Source organism: Centroberyx gerrardi, chromosome 5 (assembly GCF_048128805.1).
Source record: "Centroberyx gerrardi isolate f3 chromosome 5, fCenGer3.hap1.cur.20231027, whole genome shotgun sequence".
Taxonomy (NCBI): Eukaryota; Metazoa; Chordata; class Actinopteri; order Beryciformes; family Berycidae; genus Centroberyx; species Centroberyx gerrardi.
The window spans coordinates 17,185,537-17,209,921 of record NC_136001.1 but is presented as its reverse complement, the minus strand read 5'-3'; the positions used below and the strand labels follow the sequence as shown (position 1 = coordinate 17,209,921).

At 43.2% G+C, this 24,385-nt stretch overlaps 1 protein-coding gene across 1 annotated transcript in view; it reads right to left on the bottom strand.

The window, feature by feature from the left end:
- cacna2d2a (calcium channel, voltage-dependent, alpha 2/delta subunit 2a) overlaps positions 1–15,575 on the bottom strand; it is a 129,701-nt gene extending 114,126 nt beyond the window's left edge. Inside the window, exons 1-2 of the mRNA XM_071895165.2 lie at positions 15,460–15,575; positions 10,349–10,430 (exon numbers count right to left, since the gene is read on the bottom strand). Coding sequence (XP_071751266.1) covers positions 10,349–10,430; positions 15,460–15,575 — 198 coding nt within the window. The remainder of the gene's footprint in view (positions 1–10,348; positions 10,431–15,459) is intronic.
- Positions 15,576–24,385: the final 8,810 nt, after the last annotated feature.

Genomic DNA, 24,385 nt, shown 5'->3' with positions numbered 1-24,385 from the left:
CCACCGGCCCGACGCGCTATTACATTTAGTGTGACATTGATGCAGTAAGTCTATGCCAAATAACCATGAGAAAAGACTACTACTAGAGTCCTTACCGCACAGTGCATATGTGTGTGTGTGGGCGTAGGTAACACAGAAGGATGAGGTAAGGTCTCAGGGGATTAGTGAACAACCTCTAGAGGAGACAATACGAGGCAGTCAGGGGGAGGAGAGGGGAGAGGCCAGATTAATGAAATATGAATGTGTTTACTGAATAGCTGTCATGGCAGCCAACTGAGGGCTGAGGGGATATTAAAAATACACAGCGCGGCTGATGACTTCACCTACACTGAGACGACCAGCCATCTTCAAACGCTGCTCTAATCAGCATACAACTCATCACAATCACAATCACCCGCAGAAATTACCATCATCACATTCTTCATCCCCATCTCCATCCTCATCATCATCACCGCGTTCATCTACATTATCGCTTTCCTCATGCAACAGAGTCACGCCGCCGCAGGAAATTGAAGTTGGCCAGATCAATAAATACAATATAAAATTAAATTAGCTGCCAAGATGAGGTGAAAATGTGAAAATGAGAGATAGGAGGCAAACGGCAGAGGTAACGCTATCCAGTCTGAACAGTCCAAATACACATATTTGACACGCAAACAAATGCACACTCCATACGCATACAAACAATATGACGGGGCCCCTGCTTACCGTTACGGATCTATAGTATGTGTGGTGTGTGTAAAGGGAGTTAAAAGAGTGTGATGCACATATGCTTTGATGTGTGCACCTGTGTGCGTGCGTGTGTGTGTGTGTCTGTGTGTGTGCTCATGACATCATCACTGCAGTGTCTAATCAAGGAGAAAGGGAGCCAGCTTTTGCAAGAAGACTGTAATGGAAATACACTTGACCTGCTTTAATAAGAAAAACATGATACCTGCGCTTTACCCACACTTTCACAGAGACACAGGACACCTCCGCTTCACCTGCCACGAAACACAGCCACACCGCCGCAAACAGATCCGAATGTATCTCTGCTCTTTTGAAGTTTTATCTTTTCTCAGCGAAGGATGGCGATTCGGAGCACGGCAAAACTCCATCTGTTCATTTCAATATGAATGGGCATGTAAGTTTGGTGCTGCCGGAGCGGCAGAGATGTGAAATTGCGGATGGCATGCAGAGCGGCCCGACACGCAGGGTTAATTCAAACTGCCTTTGATGTCTGTCTGTGTGTGAAATGAGCTGGTGGTCCAGAATTCACACACAACACACACGAGCACATACATGCATGGCCATGCGCGCATATACACGTGTAAAGATCACACCAAAAATTTTGGCAGACTTGTGTACCCACATGAACCCCAACCACACAGGACGTACCTCAGCTCATATACTGCATTGGACCGGACACAAATGAAAGCTTGACTGTAATGTGTTAGTGAGCTGTGTGATCTTAAACCCAACACACTCCACCAGGATTTAACTCCTGAACGTCACTGAACACACACTCACATGGCATCCACATACACATGACAATGGAGGCTAATCTGCCTGTAGGCAAAAACAGACTGCTGGTTTACACATACAATACCTATGTAAAGCCGCAGAAGACGCCACAGCTATAGAGCAAATTATTCCGAATGAAAATGAAGATATAGATACAGAATGAGTAAACATGTCATTGTGGCCATCACAATGACATGTTTACTCGTTCTGTATCTATATCTTCATTTTCATTCTGTTCTTCATGCACAGAGTGATTTTAAGTTTCACAGAGTAGTTTGATCTGAAATACAGTACAATCTGATTGAGTCAACTCTCGCTGATCAGTAACCTACATGCTGTAAAATATACTGGGTTAGGAACTGCACACATTCTATTGTATTTTATCAAATACTTTCATGACTTCTCAAACACTTTGAATGTGATTCATTTCTACATTCCCAGCTGTTCCCAAGTCTTCAAAATTTCACCCATGCAATCATTCATGCAATTACTATGATAATTACCATTTAATACATGTATTTAGCTTGAATTCAATTTGGCCTACTATGTAATTACAAATTGCTATAGTCTTAGTGATAGTAATTACAGGGTTGCTGCTACTTCAAATAGCTATTTCATATGTAGCTGGAACAATGGAAGTTTTGTGACACTACTAAACGGACAACAGAAAAAGTAAACTAGAACTCAGAGTTAATGCCAGAATTATTGACAGACAAACTTGGATTTGGTTTGCTGGACAAGCTGTTATTAATCCAGCTATTTAAATGAGGCCTACTATTTTGTCCATGCATATAAACAATAGGCTTATGTAATGACATCATGAATGAATGAGTTTGTGGTAGCCTATTATTAAAACTATTGTGGTGGCCTATTATTAAAACTATCTGAAAGTAAAACGATCCTTAAAATAACATAGATACACAGTACCTTTCACAACATGCTGGACTGGGAGACTGATACAGTCAGTCTCACAGGCAGCTCTACCCGCTGCTCAGCAGTTTGTTGAGCAAAAATACAAGTGAAAAACTATTTTCTTCTTAGAAACACAAGTAAACTATAATGTTGATTGGAGGAATGAAAAAGGAGCTCTTGTTCTTTCATTTTTACTGTGCCATAGAAGCTTACAGGGAGGTAATCACCGATGCCTGTAACTGATGACTGACATTATGTTGTGTTTTTCTCTGAGTCTAATCTTATATGATGGTGAGTTTCAGGGTGCCCTTTACTGAATCCAGCTATAGGCTGCAGAGCCCATAAACATCAACTTTTTATGCTGGCCAGCATATCTGGGAGTCTTTCAATTTCCCAGGCTTTCAAAAATTTTGCTAGTCAAAAACCAGCAATTACAGACTAACACATACTTACTTGCTTTTTCTATAAGGGATGTGTGCAGACACAGAGGTATGATTGCTTGTATCAGTGCAAGCAGTATGTCAATTTTTTGCCAGGCTATAGTTTGTACGTGTGTGCACAATAGATATGAGTTTATGTGTGCTTTTGCATGTGTGTGTGTGCGCATGTGTTTGCGCATATATGTGTGTATGTGTAATGCAGCAATTGTAGTGCTAGAGCACAAATCCCATCAAACAACAGAGCCCTGGGAAAAGGGCCAGAGGCAGAGATGAGAGTGGGTCCAGCTTGAAGCCAAAGAAGGGGGTGGATAGATTATGGGGGGAGTGGAGCTTCTCTTCCAGATTTCAGTGACTGAGTGAAAAAGAGAAAGAGAAAGAGAGAGAGAGCGACAGAGAGCGAGAGAGAGTGAGAGAACAAAGTGAGCTGCGATCTGTGAAAATTAAAAAGATGAGAGTAGCACTGCTGAAGACCTTTCTCAGACGGTAGCTGAGAGTGCTTACATACTGCCTACATGACCAAAAAATCGAGACGGTTTCCAGGAATTCTACAGCTGTTCCGGGCTCGAGAAACACCCACAGCTAAGGCAAGCCAATCAAAGTTATTCAGAACTGTGACCAAACGATCGCAGACAACTGCAGGTGGAGTAGGAAGAGAAAGGAGACGATGACAAAGCCTCGGAGACTTCGCTTGCATCCGAGCGAGCACACGTATACCGTACACGCACACACTCCCATGAGCGAAAACACACACCTACAAAAAACAAATACATTTTTGTTCACATGGAAAAAACATCCCACCTACCACTTCACACATATACAAGCACTCCCTCTGCACTGGAATGAATAAAGCACTTCACACCTGGAATCTTCTAGGGCACCATGCCACTCCACATTACCACTGCAACCCACTCAGAGAAGTGTTCGCATTTAGGAGGACAAACTACCTTTCCCCTCTCCTTTCTTTCTCTCTGTCAAAAGCAGATAGCACCAAACACGTGCCATGCGCTCTCTGAAACATCAAACACAAAAAGACTGAAAATTAGACAAGCGCGTGTGTGTGCGCACACACAGCCGCAAACACACACTCCCCAAATAACAGTGCAGAGAGAAGGAGACAAGAAGGAGAAAAGATTTGCAGCGTCGGCAAAATAAAGCATCTTCTTCTGACAGGGCTAGAGCTTTAGCAGACCTCTAATCCTATTTTGACACATAATGCTATATTGTCTTCTTTTAAACAAGTGCGAGGCCTTCTTTTCTCCCCAAGAAGCCACTAGCAGCATGGATGCACATGCTTTGTTCTCCCTGAATTTATCAAGCAACAATTAGCTACACAAATAAGGCCCCAAACGTGCCACAGACTGGTGAATGTCAGTGAAATTCAGACACCCCGACAACCTCCGCTCAATGCCAAATGAGTCTCTCTGTTGTGTGCAGAGAGAGAGGGGCCGTTTCCCCCGCTGCACACTAAAGCGCCTTTAGAGCTCCATCTTGGTGATCCGCTGCACTGGAATCAACAAGCACAACAAATGATGTAAGTTGTTTTATTATGTGTCCAGAGGAGACATAACACCCCGTGCTGGCAGCATGCCACATGTAACGCTGTGTCCTTAAAGCCTGCATTATTGATTTCAGTCAGCTGACTTCACTCTAAGAGGAGGAAATGCACGACTGAGCAGTTAGAGCATAAAGAAGGTGAAAAAACAAAAGCTTTATGTTCCACAGCGTGACTACCTAACTGCGCAAACGTGCTGAAATTGTCATGATCATTAAAAAAAATTCTCTGAGCTGAGATGTGATGTACAGTTGTGTAAGCTGTGACTTATAGTCTATGTTTAGTGATTTTATTTAATTGCATGGTCAGATGAAACAAGATACAGAATATGATAGTGAGATAAACAATTGCTGAGGATTTCTTTAAGAGATATCTACATTAGATTAGAACTGTATTTTAACAGAACAATAATTTGACCTTTATCTGTGGGGAAAAATAAACAGTTTGAAACCTCTTATCTGCAAAAACTCAACATTTTAAAAAAATGTCCCACTGACATCTGTGTTTTTGAAATTTTACAATTCTGCAAGTTTTTATGGTTTGGCTTGGTTCAGTGACAATGAAACATTTTCTACATGTGGCGGACAATATCAGGAGTCAATTATGGGGGGAAAAAAATATACATATATATGAAATTGGAGCCAGGACACTGACACTATGTAATCTGGTTCCAGTTTTTTACTCTGACACATTTTTATTGCATTCTATTTCAAGGAATTCCTTCTAACACCGACCCAGGGATATCTGCATGCAGTCTGCTGTCTGAAGATATATGTATTTTCATTTATATAAACACCACCAACCAGTGCCAGGCCATCAAACCAGGAAGCTGAGGAATCCTTGTAACCTTCCCTAGTGTCAGAAAACCAATAAAAAAGCAGAAATACAAATATTGTGTGTTTGCGTGCCCCTCTGTTCCTCTGTCAGCCGGGGGATTGGATCTGGGAGTAATGGTGCTGACCAGCTCTCACACTGCCAGACGCTCAGCTCTCCACTGGTTTTATGCGCCTCTAGTGTCCACAGTTATTTTGTTGTGTTTCACTTTGTTATTGTTTTGGGTAAATGCACAGCGAATGCTAGTGTCGAGTTGGCACGAAACCAGAGAAACACACAAGGGTTCAAAATGAAAGAAATAATGGCTCACTAGCGGACCATGTTGAAGCTTTCATGACACTGAACTGTAACCCTGATGGCCCTTCACTCTTCAGATTGGCCACTGGGACATCTGAAGGGGTGGGAAGCCAACAATGAGCAGAATTTGGACAGTACACCCATTTGGACACTCACAGAAGATAGATAACTAGATCAAGATCAGATGCGTTGTGTTAAATGTCAGTTTTCAGGCTATTTTCGTGGCCTCACTAAAATGAATGGGAAGTAAAAATCCGAACGCTACAAACTCGTTCCAGCTGCATCCGATCTTGGTGAGTAGTTTATAAGTGCCAAATAACTCCCATGTTAAAACTAAGTGGAAACTGCTTTAAGACGGATAAGCAGGCAGTTCCGGTGATAAAGAAATAGAAACCTCACATAGACCATCTTTGGAAAAACGTACCTACAAGTGGATCATCATCTGATATTTGGAGATACTTTGGTTTAAAAACCAGATGATGACAAACAAGATTATTAGACTTTTGTAAATAAGGACCACAATAAGCTTAGACACTAAAAACAAGTGAAAACAAGACTTTCTAGCTGCTGCTACTTTGAGAAACACTGCACTGAAAAGAAGTGGAAAAGTGCAACACAATAATTTTGTTTCCTAAAACCAATACAAATAATTTGAATTAATAATCGTAATCACAGTATTTGGCAAAATAATAGGGCTTATAATTTTTGCCATTATAATGCAGCCCTACGTACACTATTATACAGTATAATACAAGAGAGATTGATGGGGAGATTGTGAAAAAGATTGAGAGAGATTATTGATATTATTGATACATGTTAGACCACCACCAAGCTAGCAGAAAAGAAAACTGGAGCCAGAGAGTAAACTATATATGGCAAAAATAGCCTGTGATGTTTCCAACGACCAGATAACAAGCTGCTGTTGTGTAAGGTTCAGGCCAGAAGATGGAGGGGGAGGGAGGGAGGGAGGGAGGGAGGGAGGAGAGAGCAGGAAGGGGCCCAGCACTCTCTCCTTTAAAGGTAATTGCTCATGGTGGGAGGAGGGACACTCAACTCTTCCTGTAAATTGTCTACAGGGGTAAGAGCTATTAAATCAAGAAACGAATTACATTGATCAAGCTTACATCATTGTCCACTGATGAAACAGCACAGTGTGTGTGTGTGTGTGTGCGTGCTTGCGTGCGTGAGAGAGAGAGAGAGAGAGAGAGAGAGAGAGAGAGAGATGGAGAGAGAGAGAGAGAGAGAGAGAGAGAGAGAGATGGAGAGAGAGAGAGAGAGAGAGAGACCGGAGCTGAGGTCAGCTTTAGAAAGTGAGGAGGGGGGTTGTGAGAGGCAGGGGTGATGTCTAGTAGCACTGGGCATTTGAGACAGATTATTGGAAATTTCTGTAGTCAGCAATAGTGAGTAAATCCACCAGCGCACTTTATAGAGATATCTCTGCTGTTTGTTGGGGGGGGGGGGGGGGGGGGGGGGGGCCTTGAGCAAGCATCTTTTTCCAGGAAGTAGAGGGTAGGTTTTTGGAGAAATTTGGAATTGCGTTCACCTTGCATACAACATATCCTTCAAGTCATAAACATACCTGTGTTGACCAAATTGAACCAGAGGCTTTTTTCAGCACGTAAGTGAAGCAAAAGTGAACACATACACACACACACACACACACACACACACACACACACACAGGAGGGACTGGAGGCAAGAAGGTCTGTGTTAGACTGAGATAAACCTGCAGCCAGCATGTGGTCACAGGGCCGACTGATCCGTTGTGTTGACCACACAACACACACACACACACACACACACACACACACACACACACACACACACACACACACACACACACACACACACACACAGAGTGAAGGGCAAAAAGTGACAGAAAGTAGGAAAATGTTTACCTCCTTTTCACTGTGCCTGGCTCGTTTTTGATGAAAGATCAGTGAATCCTACATCCATTAATTCGCTCCCTGTTCTTTCTGCATTGGTTCTGGATCTGGGTATATATTTATCTGGATGTACGTCATTCTCAGGTTTCGTGTCAGAGTAATCGAGAATGGCAAACAGGGAGAAAGAGAGTGGGAAGGGATGGCAACAGGAGAGGGAGGGGAGGGGAGGTGGGGAAGGCAGATCCTTCCTCAGTGTGCAGAGTTGTAAAGTGCCAGGCTGAAGCTAGGGGTTAAGGAGCAGTCATGTGTACCAGGCTAAATTATTCATGCTGATTAGACTCTTCTTATTGAAATAAATCAGGAGTTCAACATATGTTGCACGGCATCACCATTTAAGAGGCTTGCTAAATAGAAGCTGAGGAAATTGCCCTGCCTCTTTGTGCGTGCGTGTGCGCGTGCATGTGTGTGTGTGTGTGTGTGTGTGTGTGTGTGTATGTGTGTGCATGCAAGTTTGCAAGTGTGTATGGGAATTTCAGAGTGCATATGTACATTTATATCTTATATGAATTTGTACGCAGACGTGTTTCTACCTGGTGTCGTCATGTATATATAATAATCATATCTGTATTTATCTCTGATTAACTATCAAATCACTGTATTGACAGTATGTGGGTGTAGGCGTATGTCTATTAAAACAGGTCTGAATAAGCCTGAGGATATGGAAACAATGCCAGTGTCCACCACCGCCTCTCACCATGCAACACACATCAAACACAGCAGCACACAGGATAATGAGGAGGATAAGAACTAAAAACAGCATCAATCTGCTCTCATTTGATTTACCAATTCTGGTTCTTTCCCTCTATCATTTCATCCATCTTGAATACTTTGACTCTAAATATACACGCAGAACCGCCTGAACATCCATCTCAATTGTCAAGCCATCCTTCATCCATTCTCTCAAAAAACCCTCCTCCTCCGCTCTAAAAACCGCCCACTCTCCTTGTCTGTCTTCGCTCCACACTCTTCCATTCTAAACTTCCAACTCCTCCGACGCTTCGCTCACCCTCCATCTTCCTTTCACTCCCTCAGAGAGAATAGAGCTTGATCAAACCTGGGAAAAATATATTTGAACGTGGTTTGAATTGTGTAAATGACTTGACTTGTGTTTCATTTATCTTTGCAGGCACTTAAAGGATCTAAAATGCGGGCACAGTACGAGCAAGATTAAATACATTCCTGTGTTGTTTTTAGAAGTCGGCCTATTCCAAACATACTCAACTACTTTTTGCCCCGGTCTGTCTTGGCCCTCCCCTCTCTTTCACCCGCTACACCTCACTTGTCCAAAAAAAATAAAATCTCAACCAAGAGGAACCGAATAGACCCCCATTCAATTCAACTCACTTCCTTGTCTCTTTCCGTGTAAGACAAACTCAAAAATAATTTGCACACTCTTTACATTTTTTTTTCTGTGAGAATAAACTGCGCATGAAGAGGAAGGGGGCGCAGAGGGAGGCAATCTTGTTACCAGCCGGCATAGCCCTGGGAAGATTTCTATCAGACACACGTATAGAGAGAGGCATCCATTTAGAAAATGGCTTTTCTAGGCATGCTGGGCCATTTAGCACACCCTGTGACGACTCCTGTTTGGGGCCGTGATAAATGTTCTTTCACACCCGCTCACTACTGCGCACACAGTCAGACCAGCACACACACATACACACAAACACACACATAGCCATATGGGCATCCTACACAAGCCATCACTAGAATGGACGTAATATTTTTGGAGAGAGATTGACTTCATTGGAATTTCCCTATCCCTCATTGGGTTTCTCCTCTATCTTTTTTGTGTAAATTTGTTTAAATCCATACAACTTACAATATTGGCACAAACTGTGTAAGACAATTATTTAGATGGGCAGATGTTAACATTATGTTTGGTTTTCAACAGATAGGTGATGAAAGTCTCCATGTCTTCATCTTCCAGCCTCTGCCTCACCATGACCGACCAACAGCAACCAACAAGCAGCACAGCAGAGAGCCTCCTGCCCTCATGAACCCTTAAACCAGCTCTATCCCTGTCCTCTACAGGACCCATCAATGTCACCACCATACCAACGGCCATCACACTAACCATGGTTACTGCTAGCATTAAAGGCGCCACAGGCACCATACTGGCTGACTGAGTCACACTCACCCATACAGCAATAATGAAGCATTTATCTCAGGGTGCATTACAAACCCTGGAAGCACAGCGAACATGCGCACACAGTAGAAATGTGGTGAAACACTGTCAATCACACTCTGCTCAACCATCTGCTCTACCATAAGACACGTACGTGTGACACACACACGCACGTGCACATACACACACACCACTTAATGCAAAAAATGTCCATCTTAACAAGTCATTTAGTCTTATATTCAATCTTAAAATCTTATATTTCTTAAATCATCTGAAAACTTCTGCCAATGTGGTGAGATAATTCCACTTGTTTCTCATGTCTTTTCACATGAAGACTCTTGTTTCACAAGAATTTTCAAGAAACAAGGGTCAGTATTTTGAAACAAGGCAGAATAAGGCAGAGCACTCCACCAGTATCGAAAAGTGTCACTTGAAGAAAATTCTTGAAACAAGCTGATTTGTATTGGAAAGAAATAAAAGTATCTCTTTTTTTCCACTTGTTTAAAGGAAAACAAGATTCATTAATAGACTGTATGTCATTTAATGATGGACATTTTTTGCAGTACACACACACAAACACACACACATCCACATACCACACACCACACACACACCAGATGTGGGTGTTTTGCTAGCCATAGATTGGTACCTTGCGTTGTACACTCTTGCCCACTGAAATCTTACTGATTAGTAATGCATAATGCTACTTTGAGGAAGATGAGGAACGTCAACTTACCGATCTCATCTGCTGTGTTCCGGTGACGTGCTGCAGAACCTTTTCCAGCTCCTTCTCAATGCGCCCGGCCCAGTGCATCATTCTGCAAAACAAAATTAGACATCTTCAATCTGCATCACTCGACATTATTAACTGAACATGTCTGCACAACAAGCATTTGTCTGTCTTGGTGTGTGTGTGTGTGCATGTGACTGTGAGAGACAGTGAGATAGAGAGTATGTCTACCTCTCTGTCTGTCTGTCTGTCTCTTTTATCAAACTGCCGCACTCTCCCCCTTTCTGGCCACAGAGCCTTATCTAGTCCCAGTCCTATCTCTCCTAATGTCAGCGTTAGTCATCAGCACCTTCTTCACCCATCACATCTCGCATATATCTGGCTGGCCCTGGCCGGACTGGGAGTGAGCGCGCCTGTCTTGGCTCGGCTGGGATCAGCAGCTCTGTAATAAAACAGCTCAGGTCTGACAGAAGTGCACTATAAGCAGGAGCTGATCTCCGTTAGACGGAGCCAAGTTTGGAATTAAGAGATCAAACGGCTGGAGCTCATCGCTGTATATCTCCCACCAAGCAACAAATGACTTAATGGATCAAGATGTTCACTAGATCCTTTTAAAGGAGCAGCAGGGACCAACCTACAAACCTGGATTCACGCTCAACACTCAACAGGCACAGCCAAAGAAAAATACTGACGGAATAAACTGTTAGGAAAAGCCATGGCTCAAATCAGACGAGTAAATTCTGTCATGTTTTTGTGAGCCAGCCACTGACTCGACGCCAACCTTTCCCTTTCAGCAGCCAGCAGATAGCTAATCACTAGCATCACCAGCACAACACAACAGAGTCATTTGTCTTTTAATATGATGACAGAGACAAATGTCATCTTTAAATGTCAGATTTGTTCAGAAGACAAGAGTGAAGACAGTTTTATTAAATTGCACAAGTCTGCCAAGAAGTGACAGCGCACGCCATAATCACCGAGCATTTAGTCGGAGCGGGGCTTCATCAGCAGCAGAGCAACGCGCCTGTGCAGTGTGCGCACTGACTGTGTTTATAGGGACAAGATTAAGGGTAAGCAAGAGGGCCTCCAAAAGGATTGTGCAAAGCAGGAGCGCCGAAGAGAGGCCGCTGACTGTGGAAAGGTCACCTCGCTATGAAATGGAAACAGGCTTACAGTGAGACCGGAGTGTAGCAGAAAGCAGTGATGCTAACAGTGAGGGACAATACCTCTGTCCCCAAGCCAGGCAGACTTCTTACGCAACTTGACTAGTGTACAGTAAACACACACACACACACACACACACACACAGTAGGAATTAGGAATGTTCTATATTATGCCTTAGATATATAGTAAATATGAGCAACAAACACACACTAGCCTTGTCACTCCTGCTTCTTAAGTTCTTGTATTAAATCAATTGCATTAAATTAAATAGCACAATATCAGCGTCAGCATCACTGAACACAGTCAATACTTAAATATGCAGAGATGTTCATGGACAAATGATAGCAACAAGAAGTCGAGCATGCAGCCTTACCACAATTAACCTGCATCATTCATATAAAGCTGCATTGACAAACAGGCTTGTTAAACCTTTAACAGTGGTATGATGGCCCCATTCTGAGGCAGTGATTCTCATAGAGGAATATTTGTTTCAATATGTTTGTTCGTTTGTGTTTGTATTTTCTGCATTTTTATAGGCTATAGCCTCTCTAAAGTTTTATCTTTGCTTTTATGTCCATTTTGTTTAAATATGTTTATTTTAACTTGCTTTTACTGTTTTTGCTTCTGCCACTTTTCTATGTGAAGCACTTTGTAACAGTAAATAAGTGCTATATAAATAAAGCTTTACTTACTTACTTAGTTATTCCACAGATATGCATGTAGTAACAGGACTAACTCAAAATCATTGTGGAAAAACTGTATTTTTCTCCTAAATAACAACCCTAAATATGCAGAACTCTCCATCCACTATCAACTAGACAGATGCTGAGATCACTGGAGACGTTCGTAAGGGAATCGAACGGCAAAATCCATGCATCGACCCCCCTGTGAGGCCTGCAGCTCAATGCAGGAGACTCTCTGCATTGCGATCCCTGTCTCTATCACTCTGCTTTGCCCATGTGTGAGTAAAAACAAATCACTCAAGCAGAGAGGAACGTTGTCTCTCTTAAAAAAAAAAAAAAAAGAGAGAAAAGTTGTTCATTCTACAATACATGAAAGACAAACACTGATACTCTCTGATTCTTTGTAGTTTGATGTAGTATTAAAATGTTGCTGTTTGGTCCTGGAGGTTTTTGATGTATTTTTCCAGGCATTGTGATTTACGTTGGCCAAAAATTATGGGAAAGCAGAAAATGCGATGAAATTCGTTTGAATGGGTGCCCTGTGTGTCGGTAAGACATCATCACTATGTTCATTCTGCTGCGCTGCATCTCCTCATTCCAAGTGGAACGCTGAAATAGCTTTCGGGGCCAAAGTTGGACTATTTTCATATGTGTGGAAATGTGGAAATTTGGGGGAAATTGCTCTGAGTTTCGTATGGACGGAGGTAAGTGATGATGATTTACCTTGAGAAGATTGTGCATCCGTCCATTTAGATTCCAGTGATTGGAACAAGTTTTCTCCACATGATTCATTTCAAAAATTTCAACAAATGGGAGGACTACAGCAATTTGAGAAACACCTCCCCACACACCCACACACACATATACACACGCACACAACACTACCTATATAACAATCTGACCAGGCTGCTAGGTGGCAGGTGAGAGAGTGGACATGTCAGCTAAATTGAAGGAGCGGTATATTACCTTGGCATTGCTGTCAAAATAAATTAGAAGATTTATTGTCTTACTGACCTTACTTATAGACACATTTCCTCTATAGGCACTTGGACCTCCAACACACACAAGTTGCGACGTGTGTGTGTGTGTGTGTGTGTGTGTGTTGGGCCTATATGTCTGCAGCATGGCTATAGCAGGTCCCTATACACTTTAATTAGGCAACTGGCAAATTCTGGCAAATAGCACACTGATGTGGGTGACACAAACCCAGTTTTTGAAACCCAAGAGACGGCTGAGTATAACCTAGTTTATATGGGGATATTGGCAAGCTTGGAGAATAATAGGTATTTACAGGGATTACAGTAGCCTAATCTTATTACAAACAATGGTAACTGTAATCCATTACAGTTACAAATTAAAGTAATTGTAATGCAGATAACAGGTGTACCTGGTGGAAAAATATTTGGAGGAGAAGAGATATTGTTTTTAAGATTATAGACACAAGCACCTATTGAAATAAAGGTTAACTTTGACTGTAGATTATTAAATTCAAATTAAAGTAAATAGGAATGCAATGTCCATATGAATTTGGAGGCAAAGTAATCCAACAGTACGAGAAAATAACCAGGTTACTTCTCTTTCCCAAGCGTAAGTAATCAAATTAATAATGTTTAGTAGTTTTAAGCAATTCTAATATAACCAAACTGATTTTATTTTGAAAGTGACCTTCCCCATCATGAAGATCAGCCCCGAATTTCAGAGATCCTCTCGACACATCAGGGAGGAATCGTTTTGAATCCTGTCATTTCTATGAACCCCACTGACTAATCATCTTAACCACACTACAGGCTGCATCATGTCCACATCAGATCATCGCGTCATGATCACCATAAATAGGGCAGCATAACATTTGAAGCGATAGTTCAGTGAATAACTGTTGCACTCTGACTTTTCATCGGTCACAAATAAAGATTCAAATGCTCAGGATGTTGATTTATACCGCTGGACTGTAAAATCTGGGCGTGCTGCTTAAAATGACATAACTTTCATTTTCAAAATGATCATTCTTGCATAGGCTATTTGAAAAATAATGTCGCACAAGTGAGGTATCCTGCAGTCTACTAACAAATGTATTCGCCTTGGTTTACCTAATCCTCTACTTAATTATTTTACGACGCATAGGTGGTAAACTGATATAGAAACAGATATAGGCCTAGACACTGTACATTTGTTTCAGTCTAAATCTGTGCTGCTTCTATGCTTAAACTATCAGAAATTCGGCTATACAGAAGAGAAGACAACTGTTTTTAAAGCATTGATATTAAACTTGGGAATTGTTTTTAATTCCCAAAACATTGTCTATAGCTTATATAGGTGCAAAACAATTTCCAAGACATGTAACTAGAGAAGAGTCAAGCAAGAGTTTTATTTTCTTCGTCTAACACATGAAAAGGCATAACGAGAGATCTGTACGGATCTCAGTTTGCTATGCATGGGCGTCACTTGGACATGGCAAGGTGCAAGTGAGTCTAAATTTGATCTTGCAGTTTTTTTTTTATCATTGTAAAGGAGAGTAAAGAACAAACAAAAATGTGCAGTAATCTATTTATAAACCATATAATAATATTTCGTCAGTCATCTGTAATTTCTCCACTTGTCCCTGAAAAATGTGTCCATATCAGCGGGTTTGGAGTTTTGATGGGAAATGATAGGCATTAGATGCAGGGACTTTGTCATACCTTAAGGTTTAGTGCATTGACGCTCCTGCTAAATGAACAAGTTAGTTTTGACTCTGTTATTGTCCAAATAAAAACATCAGCGTAGTCTAGGCTGCTATATATGTTGGATACGGCTATTTTCACGGTGCGTTTGGATTGGCCAGTTTAAGACTTTCAGAGTAGCCTTGTTTGGCCTCTAGTCCAGCTATCCATCATGCGTAAATGGGATATACTCGCCATGCAATGACAACAAAATAACACGACTATTATTTTGTTTTTTATCCCCACATATAAGCTAATCAATTGTCGCTTGGTCGGGTTATTCGCCAATGACACCTTCGCGTGCTCCGGGAAGCCCTATTTCCATAAGGATAAGGCACTGGAGGGACAAGCATAAAGATGCCATAACCCAGAACAACAACACACATGAGAGCGGATAGATTCATAACGTTGCTCGGGCATCGGAGACGGAAGCTGCGTTTGTGTTTGAACAGCAGGGACAGCAGCTCCTATCGCACCTTGATAAACAGCGCTGGTTCGGATTGTCGGGGCCACCTGTCCTACTTCTGCGCTCTGTACCCCGGTTTATCCCCAAATGCTGTAGGGTACTTACGTGTAGTGCTGGGGGAAGAGGTGGGTCCCGGTTGTCGGCGTGGAGACGCATATGATAAGGACAGTTTGGATTGAGAAGAGACAGAAGATACCGTACGACTGAGTGCAGATCGCCATTTTCCATTAAATATTCAAGAAACTGGGATAAATAAGAGAGGGACCGGAAGGACAGTCTCTCGCAGCTGAGCTAAGAATAACCGAGCCGAGCTCCGGAGAAAGTATGAGGTGGGGGGAGTGATGGTGGCGAAGGCTTCTGGAGACTTCAGCTGGCTGTGAAATCTCAATCTGAGATGTACAGAGGGTTTGCAGCTCAAGACACAGGCGATATGATCAGGAGGCTCTCGGGTGCACTGGCGCCGCTGCTGCTGCCGCCGCCGCTGCTGCTGCTGATGTGCCTTGGTGCCTTATTTGCGCACTCGCTCTCCTCCCTCCCGCTCCGCCGCCGCGCACATTTGCTCCTTTTCTCTCCCACTCTCTCCAATGTAACAATCCGACCAGTGTCAAGCTGGTCACAACAACGAAAAAGGTGTTCCGGTCATGACTTTCAAAATAAAACCCTTATTGACGAACGTGTTGCAACATTTCTTTAGTAATAGACAGTAGGCTATCAAAGTGGTACATAAAGCGTAATGGAAATTAAATACATCTGTTGTTTTTTCCCCCATAAATCCTTTCCAGGGGATATAATCTGTTCAGGCCTATGCAAGATGCCATTTATGTAGGATGCCATAAACAGTAGGTGACTCAATCACAACTTGGATGGATGGCTACTATTCTGAAAAAGTATTTTTTTAAAGGCTGGCACTACAATGGTATTTTGATACGATTTTTGTTGTTTCATACAGCACTTTAGTCGTTTATCCCGCCCCTCTCTTCCCCCCTTGACAGGTTTGACGCTTTTATTTTGAAGGCGAAGCCGCCCAACCTCCGGTATTACTCCGGTTATCTGCGGCACTTGACGCAGCTGTGAGCACAAGCGCTTCTTCCTCCCTTTCAAATATTCCTGTGCGACAGACGGGGGCGCGCATCAGGCCACCTCCTCCTCCTGTCCATTCTCCATGCTGTGTCCTCCCCAAACTCAGATTATGAGCAGAAATCAAGGCTTTATTTTGGTAATTAGAGGCATGACTCTAGAAGGGAGGATTGAATTAACTGGAGTGTAAACATTCAGCAATCACCTTGGGGCTGCTCTCCAACTACATTTGTTCTACTTATTAGCGCGTCTGGTCCAATGGCCGAACATTTAAATGATGGCAAGGAGAATTAATAACCTAATTTATCTACTACAGAAACCCACGTTGTTGTTCCGTGATGTCACCAGCTATTTAGATGGAGGGCTTTATAGAGTCTGAAGTGTAACCTTACAGAGGGGGCAGGGCATTCATCCTTGTTTCATCCTTGTTTCTCACAACTGGAAGCCTTTTTGTAATCATAAGCTTGTTAATAGGCTATATTTTGGCAAAGTTTTCCTCTGGACATAATTCAAATCACTGTTTATTTTAATGGTAGATAAAGGAGGGGAGATGCTCCGAAAAACCAGAGTACATCTAATTCAGCATGAAGTTACCCTCAGGTGAACTGAGTATCTCACTTTATCAGCTGCAGGTGTGTGTGTGTGTGTGTGTGTGTGTGTATCTACCTGTCTTGTTACCTTCTCCTGCTCTGCTGTTTGTTCTCTGATCTTCCTATCTCAACTCCAGGGCACAGTAGGTGCGACACGTTTGCACAAAAAATACACTCTCAACCATGTCCATGCCACAGAGAATATACAAAACCCAACAAAACACAATTACAGTTTTTTTTTACATGTGTGCCTCATCTGTCTCGAACATGAGAAACTCAGGCCTTTCAGAAGACAGCCAAAGGAAACTCTGCTCCAGGAGTAACAGTGCTCCAGGCTGCAGGTTTCCCTTCGGCTGTTCCTGGGCGGGCCTTACATCTCTCAACTCAGCTGCTGGGCATGGAGAGACAACGCTGGTCTTCTGGCTCTGCTGTCCTTGGTCCAGTCAGTCAGCATAGGGGACACGCAGGTGCTCTCCTCTCCTACAGAGACACACGGCACCCGGCAGGGTTGCTGCACAGCATTTCTGTCACTGCAGCGACAGGAAGACGGGGCTGTTCTGGTAGAGAGGACACGCTGCGGGGCGCAGACCTCAGCAGGAGAGGAAAAACTCACCTGATGGCAGGTATGAGGAGCTGCAGCAACGGACCGCTGCTTATGCATCCTTCAGTCTGAACAAATACCTGGGCTTGTTCCCTGGGAAACGAGAAAAAAACAAAACAAAAGTAGCTCTGGGTTTTATCTCAGAGCTACTTGTTTCTGAGACATATTGACCAGCCCCCCCCCCAACCCCCCCTTCCCTCTCCCTCCCCTCCCCTCCCTCCCCTCTAAACAAATCAGTGTCAGAGTAGCAGGGGAAAGTGGTATGTTGATTTATTATTCCCTATGGAAAAAAAAACACCTTAATTGATACTCTCGATTAATTTACCTCACCATATTTCCCATCATGACGTTAATGATAACAACAAACAGATGCCGGTAGACTGATGTGTTTGGCTGACTCACACTAAACATTTCTGCTGACTCACAGCCACCCCCGATTTTCTCTTTTCCTTTTCAAACATAGGTTGGGTAAAGTTATCTTAATTTACCTGGCTCATGGGGCCTAGGGAAAGAAAAATACATGCAAGTACCATTCAGAACCAATATAATTTAGAGTTAATACACAGATATGCAGCTCTACTTCGCACAGAGAGAGAGAGCTGTCAGGAGCAGAGGGTTTTTATCTATACAAACAAACATCAAGGGGAAGAGAGATGTCTCACTGGATGGATAGCCTGCGGGTGTTCTGCAATTGCTTGGACCAAGAGAAGATTGACAACCAATTTAAGCAATATTTCCTGATGTATGGCCTTGTCACACTTTCTCACACCAGTACCTTAAATGTAAATTAAATTCATCTGTTTGTGTGTGTGTAGTGGTGGTGGATGGGCAGAAGAGTGGGAGACAGAAGAGGTGATTGTCACCCCAGGGCCTGGATCCTATTGTACACGCCGAGATGCTTATAGAGAATCCACTCTTTATTAGAGCTGATCGATCAGGCCGGCTAAGGGATCCGCTCAGTGAAAACACACAGATCAATGACCTCAAGCTCCACTGATCCTTCTGAGGCTGAGAGAGGCAGACGCTGGGCGGGTCTCTGCCGCTCCGGGTCTCTCTCATTGGACGTGCCATTTCTCCCGAAAAGGATTCACCTGCCAATCTGCTATTGATCCGGGGAGTGGAGCGGAAGGAAACGGGCCTTGCTATTCTGCGTCGGACTCCCAGCCCTTTCGGGGGGCTGCTCCCCCAGACATGAGGCCAAATAGGTCAGAGCAGAATTAATCACTCCTTGTTTCCCCTGTCTCCGGGCCTGGGGGAAGTCACCAGTACAGGCGCACCCCACACACACACACACACACACACACACACCAGTCGCTTATCTCTCTTTCCCTCCTTATCCATCTTTCTCTCCGTCCTTAACTTCCTCCCCCTCTCTGTCTCTTGCCGCAGCCTGCATGCTGCTGTTCTGCTACGCTGGACAGAAAAGTAAGGTTTCACACTCTGTAAAACCCAGTCTAGTCAGCATGCTGAATGGTAAGATTTTATATTTCTGATTAGAGAGGACGTCTGTGGCACATTCACCACAGAAGATGGAGCCTGCTGCCCTTGAGAGAGAGTCCCCCACGCTCTCAGCAAACTTCAATGATGCTCTCAAGTGCTCTCAGTAAGCACAGGGGCATGATCTGCTGTTACTCATTCACCATACAGTTTCTTAAAGGGCATTTCTTTTAACTACAGCAGAGAAGCGGCTGTGCATCCTGTCCTTGTCCTGAGGAGGGATTGTATTGAAGAGATAGGCAGAGCAATCAAGGTTATCATCCCTCCGTGTCCCTTTCAGGTTGAATGCCTGCTATCTGCTCACCTCACAGCTTATCGTCCCATTCAGTTTCATCCAGTCATCAGGAAAGGGAGATCCCCATCTAAATAACACGCAGCCCTCATTGTTAACCTAATTATTAGAATACCCCATCATCCCGTATTATTTGTTCTGCTATCTTATTTGTCTATAATTCACATGACCTTAATGCTTTTGCTGATATCTACAAAAAAATAAATCTCATTCAGACCACAGTGTTCTGTTTACCTCCTTTACTGTAAAACACACGCAGCCCCAGCACTGTTGGGCCGCAAGGCATGCTGGGACTTTCATGCTCAAATGTCAGAGCGTTTCATCCTGATGATGATGACTCACTCCCCCCCCCCGCTCTTAGTCTGCATGAAAGAACAACACTACCAATTAATGACACAACCTCCATACGTGCAACATATAAGAAAAAAAAAAGAAAAAAAAAACACTATATCAAATGCTATGAGGCGCACAGACAGTGCTATTGTATTAAAGTATAGCTGGGGAAACTATATACATTCAAGGCTAGATTGTATCAGTCCCTGAGAAATCCCCCATAGAGAAGTGGTTGCATGGGAAAACGGGACGAGACTCAGCACTCATTGCCATGCTCTACTAGAGGCCTAATGGCCCCTGGGTAATGGCCTCTTTGGTCTTCAGGAAATCCTCCCTCATGCATACATCAAAGTTGGGATTGAGAGGGATAGACGGTGGAAAATAGAGGGGAGGAAGGAGACATCAGTGCCACACAGAGAGAGGAGTAGGGAGAGGAAGGGGAGTGACATGCTGAAGTATGTAGGGGAAGCCATTATTAGGATCCATTCTTGTTTATGGTTTTCCTGGCAGGGTCAATCCAGAGCATTTTAGGCCACAGGTAGACAACAGCATGGCACACCAGTGCAGCAGTAACACAATCTCACCCTATCGCTTCAAATTTCCACCGATGATTCACTCAATTTACCTCCATAATATAATACCACAGCTCCTCCTCCTCAATCCTCTTGTCCCCTCCCCCATTCCTCTCGCTGCCTGTCTCTTTTTTCTGCTCTCTCTATCTCTGTCTCTCCCTTTTCTCGCTCTGTCTCTCCTTTTCTCTCTCTATTTCTTTGCTGACATACACCATCCCAGAGTTGGCAGCCAGCTGCTATAACACAGAGATACTTGTAGTTCACCCCCCCTCCCACCACCACCACCACCCCACCCCACCCCTTCCCTCCCTCCCGCCTCTCCTCACTGTCCATGAGCCATCTGCTTACTCTGCATATTGCAGATCTGTCAATGCTAGCTAATTATAATTCACACAAAAGTCTTCATTGTGACCCTGAGTGTGTTTGCAAAAGTTTCATCTTACTCCATACAGTAGGTGCACAGAAGCCGTCTGTCTGCCTGCCTGTCTGTCTGTCTATCTACTCATTTGCTTATGTTGCCACCTGACTGTCTGTCTGTCTATCTATAATCATCTTTTAGCTCTCAAAAAATAATAAATTTCATCCCTTGCTGTCAATACAATATTGTTGGAGTGTCAGAATTAGCAACAGTCTCTCTTGAGAGAAAGCAAATATGGCGGATGAAGCCATGACCTTCATGCGTCCTACACCAGGCAGAGCAGCATGTGAAATCTGCCCCTCACAAGGATTTTCAACTCATCTCTCAGTTTAAAGGTTGACTTTTGTTCCACCCTCCGGCGAGGCTTGAATCAGGGGCTCGGGAAGCCTGGGGGCTCATTGTTAAGTGCTTGGTGGTAATGATATTGTTACGAGAACCAAATGAAATGAAGTGATCTGAAATGAATTGAATTAAAATGAAATTGAAATGGGAGTTACTTCAAGCTGCTCCACAGCCGCATGCCCACATCAAATTGGCCTCCAATAAGTTTGCAGTGTGTGAAGTAGTGTCACTATATAGAACAAATTAAAACAATGTCGGCGTTAAAGAAGCCTGCCTGACAGGCCTGTGGTGCCTTTAGTGGCTTGATAAAGAGAGAGGGTGGTCCTGTCTGAGCGCGGTCTGCTCCTCCTCTCTCGTCACCGTGGAGTGAGAAGCGCATAGGCGCTTACCCGCCCTGCCGTCACATTAAAGAGCATCTTAATTAGCATTAAAACTGGTGATAAGGGCTTAATGAAGGAATTAATAGATAACACAGAGTCTGGAGCTTATTCTCCACAGTCACACTCTGACAGACACATAAACACACACAGCTGTACTCAAACTGGCACATTTTACAACCAGAGACAGAGTGAGAGAGTAAGTAATGGGAAATAGATGGCCTGAAGCAAGAGGCAGGACCAAAACTGAAAGCCTCTAATACAGCACATCACCTTCCATGACAACATCTAACCAACTCGGGCTATACCACTGTACTTGAGTTGCGAACGGTGATGGTGTACTTAGCAGTCGCTGAACTGTTTAATGGGCTTTTAATACAGTAGCATTATTACTTTTTAGATAAATATGAATTGTTATGGTAATATAACTTTTACATGTTGTATTTCTGTTCTGTAAAGAGCGAATCAGCACTAAATCATGTTTTGTGAGCTGTACACATGGTTATATGGCTTCTATATGGTGAATAGCATTAATCCTGTACTTAATTTCAACATTTTATGAATTAAGTCCTGAATCTACCTCTATGGGTAGGGAATAATGTTTGCACTGCTCTCTATGGGCTGAAACTTTCAACCGTGTTGCACTTCTGGCCACACCTCCATCAGAGGTGTCAAGGCAGGTATTTCGCCTTCAGCAGCACCAAAAGCTTTGCGATCAGAAAATTGTTATCGCCTCCAAGTAGAGATGGGTGATCCGTTATCACACACACACACCACTATTCGCTCTCGCTCCCCGCCCACTTTTTTCACATATTGGAGACTGGCTGAAAACAATGTGTTTATGCACTGTTTAACAAGTGCACTAGCGCTTTATAGGTGCTCGGGTGGAGGGGTGGTGTGTGTGTGTGTGTGTGTGTGTGTGTGCAGGAGGGGGGGGGGGGGGAGATGCATGATTGGAGTGAAACTATGTTGTCTTTAAAAACTCCACCTGTTAACACCAAAGTGTTGTTAACTAAAAAAAATCGCTGAACAAAATATTTAATTCATGCATTGACTTACAGCCACTACAGTTACGAAATCACATGCTCATGCTTGTGTGAATTCTACCGTACTGCCTGGTGTACGCGTGCACACTGTATTTCCCTTATTCGGAGCTCTGCACGGCCTGAAGACCACATACCGTAATTCCCAGTGTGCAGAGCAAAAAGCGTTACACACAAACAAACCAACAAACACACAGATCCTGGCTTTTATTGCTCCTGCTGAACACCTAATAAAGCCAGCAGCGCAAATCGTCCCTTATTACAGCCGATCGTTTGTTGATATGACTGTTTTATTCCTTTTATTTGTCAGAACCGTATCCCTTTGCTTAGAAAAGTGTTGTATAAGTAGTTATTGTTATCATTATCATTATTACATCACTTACACCATGTAGAGATAAGACGCATTTTGTTAAATCTGCTACAATCTCATATAGTTATGCTTTAATCCGCAACCTTGAATGCATTCGCTAACTCTCAAACACACCTGTCTCTCATTATACAAAATGAAAATTCAGATGCAGACAGGTTTTCACACATAATTGTACTGTTTCAGTTCAGTCATGTAGGTATATATCTCTCAGTTTGTGTGTACGAGTATGTACAAGCGCGTGTGTGTGCGTGTGTGTGTGTAGTCTCCCTCCCCCTGAGCTGCTGGTTTGGGCTATTTTCCCAGGAATGTGTTAGACAGACAGAGGGAGGCAGATGCTTTCCTGTCCTCCCAGAGGAGACTGCAACACATGTGGAGAGTGGCTAGGCTGGTCATATTAAACACACCATGTGCACTCTGCATGTGACAGTGTGTGTGTGTGTGTGTGTGTGTGAGAGTGTGTGTGTGTGTGTGTGTGTGTGTGTGTGTGTGTGTGTGTGTATGTGTGTGCATGCATGTGTGTCCCAAAAGCCGTAGAGTGGGACATCTAGTGGCAAATCTTTAGAGTACACCAATAAAAATGATAGTAATCAGCCATACAAACTGTGACTTATTGTATTTTTATAACAGTGAAAACAAAACTTTATATCATCTGTACTTTCCCAGACATCATTTTTATGGGAAAGAAGAGAATTTGTCATTTGTTCTACAGCTTGCGTGTGTGTGTGCATATGCGTGTGTGTGTTTCTCAGATTGTGGATATTGCTGCCGTACGATACCATCTTTCCTATTGTCATAGCAATAGATCTTGCAGTTGATGGTGATGTATCATCTGTCAAACTATCAGTGCCAGGACATGGTCTGCCGGTCCCATGAGGCCATAGAAATGACGCACCACAGTTTTTATGGCGGGTGTCTTCTATCGCCTCTGGTTTTGTCCCTGTGCTGCTGGATTGTCTGCTTTCCCTGGTCTCTACAGAATGCTGTCTTAACCCTAAACCACTCAGCGCTGATTATTTGTGCAGGGGATATTGAGGATCTATGAGCAGCATAGTAAAGCTTATCTCAATTAATCTAATGGGTCTGTAATCAAGACATCTGCACACAAGCAAACAGGCCTCAGCAATCCCTCCCTGTTTATCAGTGGGTAGGTAAACATCAGGCTTTTAATTTTTGGAATAACATCAAGTTCTGGTTCTCTCCCTCACCACAGTGTGTTCCAATGTGCAACAAGCCTAATTTTTTGTTTTTTTTTGTTTTTGTTTGCCATAACTAACAAATCTTTGTCGATTTGCTGTTTGCTACCTGAGATGGGGAACAAGCAATACTGATTACTTAATTTCACCTCCTATAAACTGAAAGGAGGGACCAGGCGAGAAGTGTATTACAGCTTTAAGTGAGCAGATCTGCTGCTATTATTTGGCTGAAAGTAACCACCAGTCCTGCAGCTGATTGGCTGAGCAGCCTGTCTTTAATACCTGCCTCCCTGTACGTGAGCACGGGCACAAAGGTTACTACAGAG